We start from the raw sequence: 15,282 nt of genomic DNA, 5'->3' as shown, positions 1-15,282 counted from the left end.
GTGTAGGTACTGAACTGGACAGCAGCTGCTTCAAGGACTTCCTCTTTCACTTCAGCTGGAGAAAGCCTTGCTCTGCAGACTAACTTCAGAGCTCTCTCATATTACTTTCTCTTACTTAGAACCAATAATGTGTGCAAATATGAAATATATTTAAGGGATAACTAAATACAACACTTTGTCTTCCTCTAGTCAACATATGGATCAAAAAATATCCTAATAGCATCATAACCCTGCTGAACCAAACCAGCCAGGACCAAAATGGAAATTTGTGCTGGTCTAAGCAGGTCTTTTCAACAGTGAAGACATCAAAACAAGTTGTGCAATATTTTAGAGAGAATATAAGCCTTTAGAGCTTTAAACAGACTACCCTGCAATGACTGAAGCAAAAGTTTATTTTATGTGTTCAAATAACATTTGACTATTTTCTCCAGTGATTTGCCAAAAGGATCAAAAGGGTGCTGCTGAAAACAGAAGCATGCTAATCAAGTCTGAAGGAAGTGACCAATCCCTGCTGGTGCTGAAAATATGCATGCACACACACCAGCGCTTGCTGCTGAGTAATGTCCTAGTTGAGCTCTTTAACGTTCTGAGGCAACACATGAAAATGCACAGAGAAAAGAAACTGGAATCAAAGAAAGAGAATCTGTGTGTCTTCTATACAAATCAGAAGAATTACCATAGACGCTGGGTAGCCATGGCGAATTGACTCTCCTTGAAAAGAGAAAGTCTGGTGTTTAGATTACCTTGCAATGCAAAGCCTGAATGGAATCAACAATGATATAGAGAAGCTATCATGGAATGTGCTGCAGTTATACATTATGACTGTGAAGAGCTATTCACATCAGTCTTAATTGATAGACAGAATGATAACGAACTGATGGATGAGGGGTCTCAAACTAGGGCTGGGCGATAGGACGATGTAATCAGATATCGACAATGTCTTACAAAGATCCCGATGCCAACTGCGAACAGATGACGATCAACAATATCGGGAAATGGCAAAACCATGGATCAGGGAAGTCGGACAATATATTAAACAGTGGCCAGAGTTTGAAACTAGCACCCACCACCCACCAAATGTGACGAGCTTGAATCCAGTCTGCAAGCTCCTTGTCCAAATGTATTTCATGCGCTTTTTGCTCATCTACCCACAACAGGAAGGTGACCTGTCTTGGAGTGACACATGACAAGACATGCTGTTAGTCACAAAGACGTGCTTGAAGAAACACACTTTATTATATTTTTAAGAACAGACAAAAGAAAAGCTGTCAATGCTTGTGTCTGATTCACTGTTTGTTCAGAGGCATGCAGCACGAGCCTGTCATGTGGAACAAGCGCATGTAAAGAGTTTTCACTCTTTTTTCTCTGTTTCATTCATCTGAAAACTGTTTGCAAGAATATTGTCCTCTATGAGAATGCTGAAAATTATCTCCAATCATCTCGGGAGGTGCTGCGAGTTTAATTCGCTTTATTTCCTCATGATTGGCATGCATTGCGGATTCCGTGATGCAAATGGAGCCATTGGAGAAGGTAAATGTTTGGATTTAGGGAGGTGGTTAAATATGAGTTTTTGATCATATCTTTGTTTTATTGCTTTTTTCGTTTAAAGTGCAATTTGAATTTAGAAATGTCTTTTGTTTATGTTTTTCGTGTTTCAATAAATGAATTACATTTTTAAAGCAAAATCAATACAGCAAAAAAACTCACCTGATTCGCAGTTTGTTCAGAGGCGTGCAGCATGAGCCAGTCATGTGGTACAAGAGCATGTAAAGACTTTTCACTCTTTTTTTCCTCCGTTTCATTAATATGAAAACTGTTTGCAAGAATAATGTCCTCTATGAGAATGCTGCAAATTATCTCCGATCATCTCAGAAGGTGCTGTTAGTTTAGTTTGCGTTATTTCCACTCAGTTAACATGCATTGTGAACGCAACTTTGCAGGTTCAGTAATAAATATCTTTGTATTAAATAAACAAAGACAAAAGTGATTAAATCACTAAATAAAGTAATGCAAGACACATTCACCTTGAACCTAAAATTGAGTTTTATTTTACTTTAGGCAGAATTAACTGTATTACCAAAACGCAATACAAACACAAATTCGATAAGAACACACATTTGGCAGCATTATATTGGGAACACAAGGGAATTTAGTAGGATTATTTATTTTGATTATTATTGTCTTTACATTTGTAATTGTCTTTGGTTCTTAATCTGTAGGCTATGAGCCGTTGCAGACGGTAAATGTTTGAATTTGGGGAGGTGGTTAAATAAGATTTATCACTTCATTATTTTATTGCTTTTTTCGTTTAGTTTAAAGTGCAATTTGAATTAGAAATTTCTTTTGCTTATATTTTTCATTTCAATAAATGAAAAAAAAAAAATCATGGACCCTCGGCAGGGGGGTTGACGATGTAATATTTTTTAAGGCAATTATTGCAAAAACATTTTTACATATCGCCTACACCTATCTCAAACCAGATGTTGTTTGTTGAATTAGGCCTACAATAAGAACTCCAAAGCTTTACTTGTCAAGACTGACTGTTTAGATTATCCATTTAATTAAGCTAACTCTTTAATAATTTACACTTTTTTGACTCAATAAAACAAACATTTGATTCTGGGTCAAATTTGAATGGTCAAAATTTTTACAGTATACTGTATATTTAAATATTAAATATAAAAAAAAACAATTTACACAGTGGTCGGAAGTTACATGATAATTTAATGATATTTTCATCTAAACTCCTTTTTTAGGCCTATAAAATGTATTTTCTTAAATTCAATAAAAGCGATACTTTTAGACAGCAAAAGAAGAATCAACTTCATAAGAATCCTTCATGGGAAATTGTGACAAAATCAGTACAGAATCTCAAAGACGAGAAGCAAGACAAAAGATTCAGAGCATAGTGATAAAATAAAGATGTGCATCTCACAGGAGCTCTAGAGTTTTTCATTATCTTTTCAAGAGCAGACAAAAACACATTATGATATCACTTCACAGCTGGAATTAAAAGATAGTTGGACTTTAAAGTGTACAATATCAAAGCTATGTTGCATGAAACAAGACACTCTGTGACACTTTGCAAAAGTTAAGTTCAGTGCATCCCTCAAGTAGGTCTATTATGCAAGCCAGCCAAAAGACAACAAAACTTCAGTACAGGGAATACAAAAACAAGCCCTCTTTAGAGACATTTATACTAGAGTTGTGTGAGAGTTCTTAACACTAGCTGGAACAGGGCGGAACCTTTGCAATGTGCAATGTCAGGGGACATTACACTGAATTCGAATAAAGTATCATTACGTGAGCAGTGCCAGCACTCGGGACAAAATAATATGTTCTCTGCAGAATTGTTTGATGTGGAGTCCAAAACGCCGTCATGCGACTTCACGATTGCTGAAGCAAAGTGGATAGCCATGATTAATATTGTGGTGGATGAGGATTTAAAAGATTCAATGCCCATTGCAATGAATACTCAACCTATAGGGACTAGTTCTTTCAATTAGTCAACTTTCCACTTAGACTTTTGGAAATGTTTAATGGTACTTAATTGATACTATTTTAGTGCATTTATATCTAAATACTGTGGAATACTTTGTTTGGAAAAAGTTAATAAATATTACTGTTACATATTGTTTACTTTTCTAAGAAGGAACAAAATGCATTTTGACAGGAAAAGAAGTATAGGGCCCTATGATTCCGCAATGAGTTAAACATGGACGGAATCGCGGAATCCAGTCATAAAAACAGAATTAACTATTAAACGTGGAATGTCACTGAATAAAAATTGTTATATGTCCTAGTGTGATGATTCAAATACAAAAGACTGAGATTTAATTAAATAAAAATACAGTCTGAATGTGCTGCACATTTCGAATGAAAATGTGAGAAACCGGTTGCTCATACACTGATAAAACCTCATCATAAGCATATGTATCATGTGCGTTCTGTGTTTGAAATAGATTACAGCCAGCAGAGCACACATTAAGCTTGAAGCAGCACTCAGACTATATATTTATATAATTAAATCGCAACCTTTAGCTGTTTAATAAGCACATTTAAGCCATGTAGGGAACTGCTTATCTGGAGGTGTGAAGCTTTCGTCAAAAACGTACCGACTCAAATTGCTTCATTCATCCAAAATAAGCTAAATTTAACTAGACCTGTGAAATTGAAGAAATTGTGACAGAAATATACTACTACTCTATAGTAAAGTGTAAAATTCAGTGTAGTAAAAAATAGTAAACAAATAATAATAATTAAATCATCATAAAATTATATTTAAGCAATATCTCACAAGAAAGAATGCTGTTGTACTGAATAAAAATTTTCATCAATGCTTTCGTTAATACCGTGAAGCTCTGCTATGCAACACTGTAAAACTCCATGTTTTGGATTGTGCTGCGAGCATCTGTACGGAAGTACTTCATTTTTATAAAAATAATGTAATGGTATGTTGAAAATAATTGTTTTTCATTTGATTAAAATTACATGAATTCATTTTAATTAGAAATTTTATTAAACTTTAATACACAGAATTCAGAAAAAATAAAGCGGAAAACACGGAATTTGGAAAAAAATAAAACAGATTGCATAGGGCCCTTCAGAAGTATATTTATTTATTTTTATTGCCATATCAGCATCACTGGCTATTTTAATGGCAAGATCAAGGTATTTTTAAAAGGTAATATACACAATATAGTATATAATACAGTAATATACACAATGAACATTATATAAGCGCTTTCATTTCAACATTTGATAAAAATGTAAAAACATTTCCCTGGTGAAACATTTTTGAAAGCATCCATTAAAAAAACTTTCTGAGTAAAACGTTGCCTAGTGGAATTAAAAGTAGGACATTCCAGTAAAATGTGTTTTATAGACAGTGGTGTCTGAAAAAAAAATTAAAAAAAAAAAAATCACATCTTGTGTAAACAGTCTGGTCATATCTACACTCAAAAGGAAAACTTGTGAAAGCTCTTTGATTTATAATTGGGTTGACTTCATACAACTTATGGATGCAATTGTTCCATTCGCCACTTTTTTATATATATATACATATTCAGTACGGGTTTGAGATCTGATGGTGGGACTTGACAGTCTGTAATTCTCAGAGTGAGAGCTTTCTTTGCAGCAGTATCTGCCTGTTCATTACCAAACAGTCCCCTATTCCCCGGAATCCAACAGAAAACAACGTTAAAATATTTTTCCTTTAAGAGAATCAGTTAATAATTAACAATTATGGGGTGATCAGTTTTTAATGATTAAAGTGTTTGGAGGCAAGATTTGGAATCTGTACAAATTAAAAAATTCTGTTATTGTGTTCTCTCTATTTGCTCTAAAGCCAAGAGTAAAGCGCGGGCCTCAGCTGTAAAAATTGAGCTTTCTCTTGGAATACGGATACTAAAGATCTTTTGTCCAAATACTGCAGCTGCAAATACACTGTTCTCTGTTTTGGATCCCCTTCAGAAGTATATATATAGAGAGAGTCAAATTTAAGCATTTTTAATTAATCTGTGATTCACGATTGACTATGAAAAATCATGCAATTAATCGCGATTAAATATTTTAATCGACTGACTGCTCTAATTTATACGGATGCAAATCCCAGCCTTTTTCCCCAAACAATACAGAACATTCTGAATAACTCTATCCTGAATAACTCCTCATACTTTGTAAATCGGGGTGAGAGAAAGTACCGCTCAAAAAAATAAGATAAAGTGAAACAGAGAAAAAAAGCCTTGCACTGCTCAGTTCCTGCCTGTTCTCATTTGCTAATCTTTCTAATGTTGTGTTATATATTTGTGTAGTTATTTATTCTCCCAGACAGGGCTCTGAAAACTCCTTGGAGTGCTTATGGATAATTCCGAACTTTTGTACACCATGATCAGAGATAAATAATGAAGGAAAAATGATGCTGCTTGACTTCTCACCAATTCTGCAACCCCAGCAGCAGTTTTGTACACCATTGGACAGGTCCACTTGTGACCCCCAATGGCCAGCTCTTGGTTTAAAAAAAGAAAAAATGTGACAGCATGGACTTACACAGCAGATGCCCCCGGTGCACAAGAACAAATTACCTCTCTTTGGTGGACTCATGTATATTGGATGCTTCTTGGACATGGGCTGTTATGTGGATATAGTACAAAATGCTTTTTCCACCATCCTACAGAAGATAATGGTATTATGTGTCCAGGGGACATAGAAAACATCTGCTGTGGTGTGCAGAGGACCAAGGAGATGTGATAGAATGTATTATAGCAAGATAAAGGAAAGAATGACAACCAACAGTAGCGACCTGTTCCCGACACCTAATAATAAGTTAGTCATGGTAGGTGGATTATCATGGAGTTCATTCAGACTGCTTTGTTTAATAACAATCAAGAGTAGGAGTTTTGGCAAACATCCATGCAATTATCTAATCAGCCAATCGTGTGGCAGCAGTGCAGTGCATAAAATCATCCAGATCTGGGTCAGGGGCTTCCATTAATGTTCACATCAACCATCAGAATGGGGAAAAAAATGTGATTCAGTGATTTGGACCATGGCATGATTGTTGGTGCCAGATGGGCTGGTTTAAGTACTTCTGTAACTGCTGATCTCCTGAGATTTTCACACACAACAGTCTCTAGAATTTACTCCAAATGGTGCCAAAAACAAAAAACATCCAGTGAGCAGCAGTTCTGTGGATGGAAATGCCTTGTTGATGAGAGAGGTCAACAGAGAATGGCCAGACTGGTTTGAACTGACAAAGTCTACGGTAACTCAGATAACCACTCTGTACAATTGTGGGGAGAAGAATATCATCTCAGAATGCTATTCTGAGATGCGGGTTGGCGCTGTTTTGGTGGAACGAGGGGGACCTACACAATATTAGGCAGGTGGTTTTAATGTTGTGGCTGATCGGTGTATACAGTTGATAAGGTTTTTGTGAGAATTGGAATCATGGCTAGGTCTTAGGGGCCGTTCACATAGAATTTGAAAGAGCATGTTCAGTCTGAATGTCCCCTTAGAAGTTACCTGAATATTTTTAACACAAATATTCTGTTTATCAAACAGACACACTGTAGCCCAGTCAAGACTCAAGTTCACATAAATATGACACAGTCTCCAAAGTCTAACAGTACAAACATACAATCCTTGCCAGCCCTTTACAAACATGAATCAAGCATGAATTTCCAACATATCAAACTAACCAAATGTGCCTATCTAGAATTCTTGGAAAACAAAACATAAAGCAGACTAAACTGCCATAGATCCCCAAAAATATTATATAAAAAAGCTGAATACCTCAGTACTGTTAGAGACACCAGGCTAAGACAAACCCTTAGACAAATAGTCTAGCCATGTAAAAGGGAAGGCACACAATCATGGTGAGGTTTAAATCGAAATGCATGAACTAAAATGCAAAAAACTTAAAAATGTCAGATACAAATACAAGCCACATTTCCAAAAATCATTTACCCACTAAATCAGAATGATGTAATGTAAGGGAGGATGAGAGTGCAAACCTCTCACAACTGACTGAGCTATGAATCAGTCTGGCCAAAAGCTAGGGAAAATATCAGGGTAAAATTATCTTTTTGATTTAATTCTACACAAATCGTGCTTTGCAGTTTATTTTACATTGTGTTAATTCAGTTCAGCCCATGTACTGTAAGTTTCCAGGTGCTCAACCAAATCTATTCTTAGGTGTTAGGATAAACATTAAGCTTGAACAACGCCAGTGGTTATGCAGAGTCACGTTTGATTTGAAGCTACCTTATTTTGCACCTTCAGTATCTGCATGGTGCTTTCAATGATTGCCAAGCCTGTTCAAGTATATGGCATACTTTGTTAAACCAAACACTTTTTATTGGCAGAGTAATTGAAGCTCTCAATTATACATTTATAATAGGTTTTGTTTTATTACTCAAGCTAGAATAGGGCTTTTATATGGACTATGTCTGGCATTTTCCAAATTATACAATTAGTAAATGTGTGAATTATAAAATTCCTTTTCTTAATCACACTAGAACCCCACAGACTCAGATAATCAATTAACACTATGGAAGGGTTCAAAGAAAGGACACAAAAATGAATCCTTTCTCATCACTCTTCAAAAGCTATTAACTCTTACTGCTGATAATCAATATAAGACTCTTTAATGTGAGCAATAAGTTTGATAATGAATGGAAGAAAGATGGCTTCAGACAACAATGACATTTTTTTCTGATTAGTTTATTGAATATAGGTCACAAAATGATGATTTTTTTTTTTAGTAAACGAGATCACTTTACACTTAAGGTGTTTTCACTTTCGTTCAGAAGTATTCATACTGCATTAAAGGATTCTGTTATGATTTACTCACCATTAAGCCATCCCAGATGTGTATGTCTTTCCTTCTTCAGCAGAACCGATATGAAGATTTTTATAAGCACATTTCAGCTCTGTATATACATACAATGCAAGGAAACGGGTGCCATCAGGCTGCTGGCTGTTTGACGGTCCAATAGGCATATTTAGGCAGCATTAAAGTAATCCACATGACTCCAGTCAAACAATTAATGTCTTCTGAAGAAAATCGATAGGGTTGTGTAAGAAACAAAAAGATAATTAAAACATTTTAATATCTTCCATCGTGCATATCACCACCGACTGGGCAGTGAGGAGAATTTATGGTAAAAACTGACTTAAATATTGATCTGTTTCTCACACACTTGTCATATTGCTTCTGAATATATTGATTTAACAACTGAAGTCTTATGGATTACTTTTATGCTGCCTTTATATGCATTTTGGAGCTTCAAATTTTAGGGTACCCATTCACTTGCATTGTATGAACCTACAAAGCTGAAATATTCTTCTAAAAATCTTTGTTTGTGTTCTGCAGAATAAGGAAAGTCATACACATCTGGGATGGCATGAGGGTGAGTAAATGATGAGAGAATTTTCATTTTTGGGTGAACTATCCCTTTAAGCAGATTTCTATAAATATTGCTGATATTAAGTCTATGGGGGTCTTACTATCCCTCAGCCCTGCTGCTTAATTCTTCTGAGCAGAATTGGAGAAAAATTCTGTGCACACTGTGGGATCTCAAAGATAATATCATATCCCTGGGCTTTGGCAAGGCATTTTCCTCTCTATAAGCTTCTTTGGAATCGTGGGCTTTGAGTCTCCCAGTGGATAAACAGTATTAGAGAGGCAATGGCCTGTCACTTCTGGCTCTGGATTTATAACTCCCTGGTCACTGAGAGAACAGCATTTTCTTATCAAGTTACAATAAAACTTTTTTTAAAGTATGCCTGGACTGATCTTATTATAAAAAGCTATATAGTAAGTTTGCATCACTTTCATAAGAACAGCAGCTCTTTTGAAATCTCAATTATTACAATTCTATCACTCTGACAAAGACACAACAAACAAACTCTGACATTTAAGACACTCATTTACTGTGGATAGGACAGTCCACAAAGATGCAATTCATCAGAGAATGCATCTGTAAGTGTGGCAAGCTCCTAGGAGGCTGAGATTACCTCTTGCACAGGAGTCAGTGTTAAATCAGGATTCAACCAAAGATGATTTTGAGTATGAGAGACACTAACAGAGCCATCTTGTCGTACACAGACATACCTTTTCTCAAAAAATTTAAAGCACCCACCCAGGGCTTTGCATATTCACTGCCCCTAATAATACTGAGCAAACGGCTTAATTTTAAAAGTGTGCCATGAAGCAGCATGCATGTGAAAGCTGATGAGAACATTTGAAATGAGCAAACTTTGACATTGTTTTACTCCCTTATCACTGAAAAGCACACTATAGTGGGATGGGTCGGAGTATGATCCATCTATAATAAATGGACAGAGAAGAATTTATGCTGTTATATCTGGTATTCTCTCTCTCTCTCTCTCTCTCTCTCTCTCTCTGCACTGTTTGTTACTGGCTAGTTAGGAGTCAGAAATGTTTAATTTGTAAACACCATTATAATTAAAGACGAGCCTCTCCACTCTGCGCGGGGAAAACAGTGTCGAAAAAACTAATTATTAATTTCTCTTACTTTCCTCTCTCTTAACAATGGTTTATTAGCCAATAAGCTTGTTAAAAAGTACATTTATGTCAAAAATACAAGATTATCTTAGATAATTTTTTCATAATTTTAACGGTAAAAGACTGTAAAAATGCTACAGTACAAAAAGTCAATTGGTTAACGAGTAGTTACCTTAAAATATACAGTAAAAATGTTATTAGATTTAAAGACAATACATGTAGTTTTGTGGTAAAGTTTTGTAAAAATATATTTTTTTTATGTAAAAAGTATGATTTTCTGTATAATTAACAGTAAAAATGTATATTATGTTTAACAAGAGAGTACATGTATTTTACGGTAAATTATTGTTAAAATTATGGTAAAAAACAATAATCCGGCGTTCCCAGAATTCCCTGCGTGACCCAGTTCATTATTCAGTTCATCATCATTTCGTTTCTTCTTATTTTTAATATCAGTTATGTACTTTGGGGTTTTCTGTGTTATATTTGATGTAGTTTAGTTAATGTTTATTGCATTATTTTAATTTCACGTGTTACCCTGATGATTATAGTGTTTGTGTGAGTGACACTGAGCACTGTCTCTACAGGTTTACTGGTCATTGCTCCAGGAAGGGCCTCTACTGTTGAATTTCATGTCATCATGTGCCCTTTTGTAATTACTATGGTGATTAACAATACATTATAAAGTGAAAAGCAGATTTTTACAGTTTCAGAAGGTCAATATATCAAGTTTATTATTTAATAATATAAACCGCGGTAATGCACCATAAAATATAAAGGCATAAATTACATCACGTAAAGCCTGAAACGTGGTTACCGTATTTTTTACGGTGAATTTCTGGCAACTACAGCTGCCAGTTTTTTACCGTAAATTTAACAGGATTTTTTTTTTTTACAGTATATTTGCACTCCCAAGAAAATGAAAGTGCATTGTTCTTTACAAAGATGATATAAGCAGCACCAGGGGAAGAAACTTTAAAGGGACAGTCTCACTTGCAAAGGCAACAAATAAAAGACAATGTATAAATACTAAACTTAAATACTTTTGAAAAAGAATATATGCCTGCTTGTGCATTAATTTGCAGTGTCAAGCAATGTAAATAAATACATCTATAAACAGTTGTTCTTCAATGCATGTACTAAAAAATGCATAAAAACAAGAAACAAAATGCAATAAATAAATCTTAGTTTGTGAGCATCACACTTTTATGTTAAGAGTTCATCAAATTTACAAAAGCTGTAAAACATAAAAAAAAGTTGTAATTCACTCACACATGAAAAATTCTCCCCTTTTATTTTAGTAGTACACAGTGTTCCTGAGGATGTTCTTGTTTAGTGCCAATTTAAAGGAATATTCTGGGTTCAACACAAGTTAAGCTCAATCAACAGCATTTGTGGTATTATAGTGATTACCACAAAAATGTCTTTTGACTGGTATCTCCTTTCTTAAAAACAAAGCAAAAAACAAAATAAATAAATAAAAATAAAATAAAAATAGGTTACAGTGAGGCACTTACGATGGAAATGAATTGGGCCAATTAGTAAATGTTAAAATACTCACTGTTTCAAAAGTATAGCCACAAGACATGAACAATATGCATGTTAAAATGTTTTTAGTGTGATAAAATCGCTTACTAGCCTTTTCCATGTAAAGTTATAGCCAATTTTGCAACTTTGTTGCCATGATGATGCAATGTCAACAAACCCTTAATCCCTAAAAGGACTGTAAAAGCTACGACTCAACTTTATACATACATTGGTTTTAACATAAAACTTAATGCAAATGCTTTTAGAAAATTATTAGTTTCACATTTCTGACTTTTTACCCTCCAAAAATTGTCCCATTCAATTCAGTTGTAAGTGCCCCACTGTAACTTTGATTTTTGCTTTTTCTTTTAAAAAAAAAAAAAAAAAAGACGAACGGGTCTAAATCATTTTTTTATGTAGTAATCAACATTATGGGTTATCTAAATAATTTATTTGATCTTCCAGTGAGACAGGTAGGCTATGGCACAGGTAACGATCCTACAACTGGACACTGCACTCGTAATAGTCTATAGGTTGACACTACAAAAATCTCATCTCAATAAATGACACAGATCACAACAGGTGAAAACGAAGATCAAAGCACACTTGACTGAAAACTGACACTGCCTGCATCAACAGGGTTCTCGGGATTATACAGTGATACATCATTTATAATTTTCGGTAAATTTAACAGCTGTCAGGTTGACGAAACCGAGATCAATCTGTCAAGACACGGGCTATCAGAGTGCCTCGAGCCATCGAAATGTGCCTTTTCCAACGTTACCCTTGGTTCTCGCAACAAAGACATCAAGGAAATGACACGCTGGCTGCACTGATTTGGGTTGCGAGCGACTGTTGAGATCTGTCAAACGAAACGTTAAGAATGATTTTATGGAGTCCACAGTTTCTGATTTTGCATTACTGTATCGCTCATCCTGTAAACATCACGACACACGTTGTCATTATCGAGCTCGTGAACTGGCGTTTCACGCGCCACAGAGTCAAGAAGTCAGAGAAAGTACAACAACGCCGTATAATTTTATAGTACGAGGTGTCTAGTCCAAAACGTTCCTCATGTGTTTGACAAGTATCTTGAATACAATATAACGGTTAAATAAACTTAATTTTAAAAAACATACCTGTATCTCTAAGCTGTAGCCCTGGTATAAATGCGTTGGGTACACGGTCAGCTGGTGTTGCACTTGGAGAGAGAAGGTGTAATCCATTGATTGTGTGACGTAGTCGCGTGTGTAGAATAGAGAATGCTCGCGTACAGCGGCCTGCGGTTCTTTAGTTTAGTTGCAGATCATTCTCCGCCCCGCTCTCCTCCATTGGCTGGATGACTGGAGTATTTTTATTTATTTATTTTTCTGCAGAAGTGTCTTCACAAGCTGGGATAGGTAATATGACTGTAGTGCACAAATGAAAAGGACCAGGGAGAAGATGAAGCTGAATTAAGTCGTAGTCCCACAGCTAATGTTAGGTAATGTTAGTCTCAGTCACCATTTACCTTTTTATTGAATGGAAAAACAGACGGAATAAAAGTGAATGTTACTGAAGCCAGCAGTCTGCCTATTACAGTACCTCCTTTTGTGTTCCACGGAAGAAATAATGTCATATGGGTTTGAAACGACATGAGGGTGAGTGAATAAACACAGAATTTTCATTATGGGGTAAAGGGCACTTATTTCTCACATGTGCATGGTTTAAGAATTTTTTTTCCAGATACAAGTTATTCAATTAATATAACACAAAACAGTCTTTTAACAGGTCTTAATAACTTCAATTTTCATATCCGATAACAGGATATTTTTTTAATTTTATTTTTTATATAGTCATAAATAGACACAGTTTCCATCTCTGGGCTGTTTAAAGTTTACCCAAAAATAAACATTCTCTCATCATTTACTCACCAACATGCCATCCCAGATGTGTATGACTTTCTTTCTTCAGAATCAGAATCAGAATCAGAATGAGCTTTACTGCCAAGTATGCTTACACATACAAGGAATTTGTCTTGGTGACAGGAGCATCCAGTGTACAACAATACAAAAACAGCAGTAAAACATAGATAAAAAATAAAACTAATTATACACACGTACAGACACACACATACATACATACACACATACACATGGGTAGTGCAAATCTAATACAATCTGTTATGTACAGTGCAAATACAAATCTGTTATGTACAGTGCAAATGTTTTTGTTTTTTGTTTTTCCAGAGGAATGAAATGGCAGAAGAGGTTGGATGTGTTGGATAAATATAAAAAAGACAAAACTGTGAATTGCACATAGTTATTGCTCAATGGGGCAATTTAACTGTTCATGAGATGGATAGCCTGAGTGAAAAAACTGTTCATGTGCCTGACTGTTCTGGTGCTCAGAGCTCTGAAGCGTCAGCCAGAAGGCAACAGTTCAGAAAGGTAGTGGGCAGGGTGAGTGGGGTCCAGAGTGATGTTTCCAGCATTTTTCCTCACTCTGGAAGTGTATAGTTCTTGAAGGGGGGGCAGGGGGCAACCAATAATCCTCTCAGCAGTCCGAACTGTCCTTTGTAGTCTTCTGATGTCTGATTTCGTAGCTGAACCAAACCAGACAGTTATTGAAGTGCAGAGGACAGACTCAGTGACTGCTGAGTAGAACTGTATCAGCAGCACCTGTGGCAGGTTGAATTTCTTCAGCTGGCGAAGGAAGTATAACCTCTGCTGGGCCTTTTTCACAGTGGAGTCAGTGTGGGTCTCCCACTTCAGGTCCTGTGAGATGGTAGTGCCCAGGAACCTGAATGACTCCACTGCTGCCACAGTGCTGTTTAGAATGGTGAGGGGGGTCAGTGTTGGGGTGTTTCTCCTAAAGTCCACAATGATCTCCACAGTTTTGAGCGTGTTCAGTTCAAGGTTGTTTTGACTGCACCAGACAGCCAGCTGTTCAACCTCCCTTCTGTATGCAGACTCATCGTCATCTCGGATGAGGCCGATGACAGTGGTGTCATCTGCAAACTTCAGGAGCTTGACGGAGGGGTCCTTGGCGATGCAGTCATTGGTGTAGAGGGAGAAGAGTAGTGGGGAGAGCACACATCCTTGGGGGGCACCAGTGCTGAGTGTACAGGTGCTAGAAGTGAGTTTCCCCTGTCTCACAAGCTGCTGACTGTCCATCAGAAAGCTGGTAATCCACTGACAGATAGAAATGGGAACAGAGAGTTGGTGTAATTTATTCTGGAGTATAGCTGGGATGATGGTGTTGAAAGCTGAACTGAAGTCCACAAAAAGGATCCTTGCATATGTCTCTGGTCTGTCCAGATGTTGGAGGATATGATGCAATCCTATGTTGACTGCATCATCCACAGACCTGTTTGCTCGATAAGCAAATTGAAGGGGATCTAGAAAGGGTCCAGTGATGTTCTTCAGGTGGGCCAACAGCAGTCTCTCAAATGACGTCAGGGCGACAGGTCTGTAGTCATTAAGTCCTGTGATTTTTGGTTTCTTCACACTGCTCCAGCGATCTATTGAAGACCTGTGTGAAGATGGGGGCCAGCTGGTTAGCACAGGATTGAAGACACGCTGGTGAGACGCCATCTGTGAAGCACAAGGCAGTAGAGGTTGAAAAGTCCTTGTTTGTGTGGGTGAGGAGATGTAGTTCGTCCGTTTTGTTGGGAAGAGAGCGGAGATTAGCTAAGTGAATATTCGGCAGCGCTGTTCGAAATCCGTGCTGACAGAGTTTCACCA

At 36.5% G+C, this 15,282-nt stretch overlaps 1 protein-coding gene across 2 annotated transcripts in view; it reads right to left on the bottom strand.

Annotated features, from left to right (window-relative positions):
• zmat4a (zinc finger, matrin-type 4a) overlaps positions 1–12,810 on the bottom strand; it is a 196,607-nt gene extending 183,797 nt beyond the window's left edge. For both annotated transcript variants that reach the window (XM_051678013.1, XM_051678022.1), the window contains exon 1: positions 12,697–12,810. In XM_051678013.1, the coding sequence (XP_051533973.1) occupies positions 12,697–12,783 (87 nt within the window). In that variant the 5' untranslated portion in view covers positions 12,784–12,810. The remainder of the gene's footprint in view (positions 1–12,696) is intronic.
• Positions 12,811–15,282: the final 2,472 nt, after the last annotated feature.

Source organism: Myxocyprinus asiaticus, chromosome 3 (assembly GCF_019703515.2).
Source record: "Myxocyprinus asiaticus isolate MX2 ecotype Aquarium Trade chromosome 3, UBuf_Myxa_2, whole genome shotgun sequence".
In the NCBI taxonomy this organism is placed as follows: domain Eukaryota; kingdom Metazoa; phylum Chordata; class Actinopteri; order Cypriniformes; family Catostomidae; genus Myxocyprinus; species Myxocyprinus asiaticus.
Note: the sequence above shows the minus strand (reverse complement) of the source record. Positions and strands in the feature narration are given on the sequence as shown.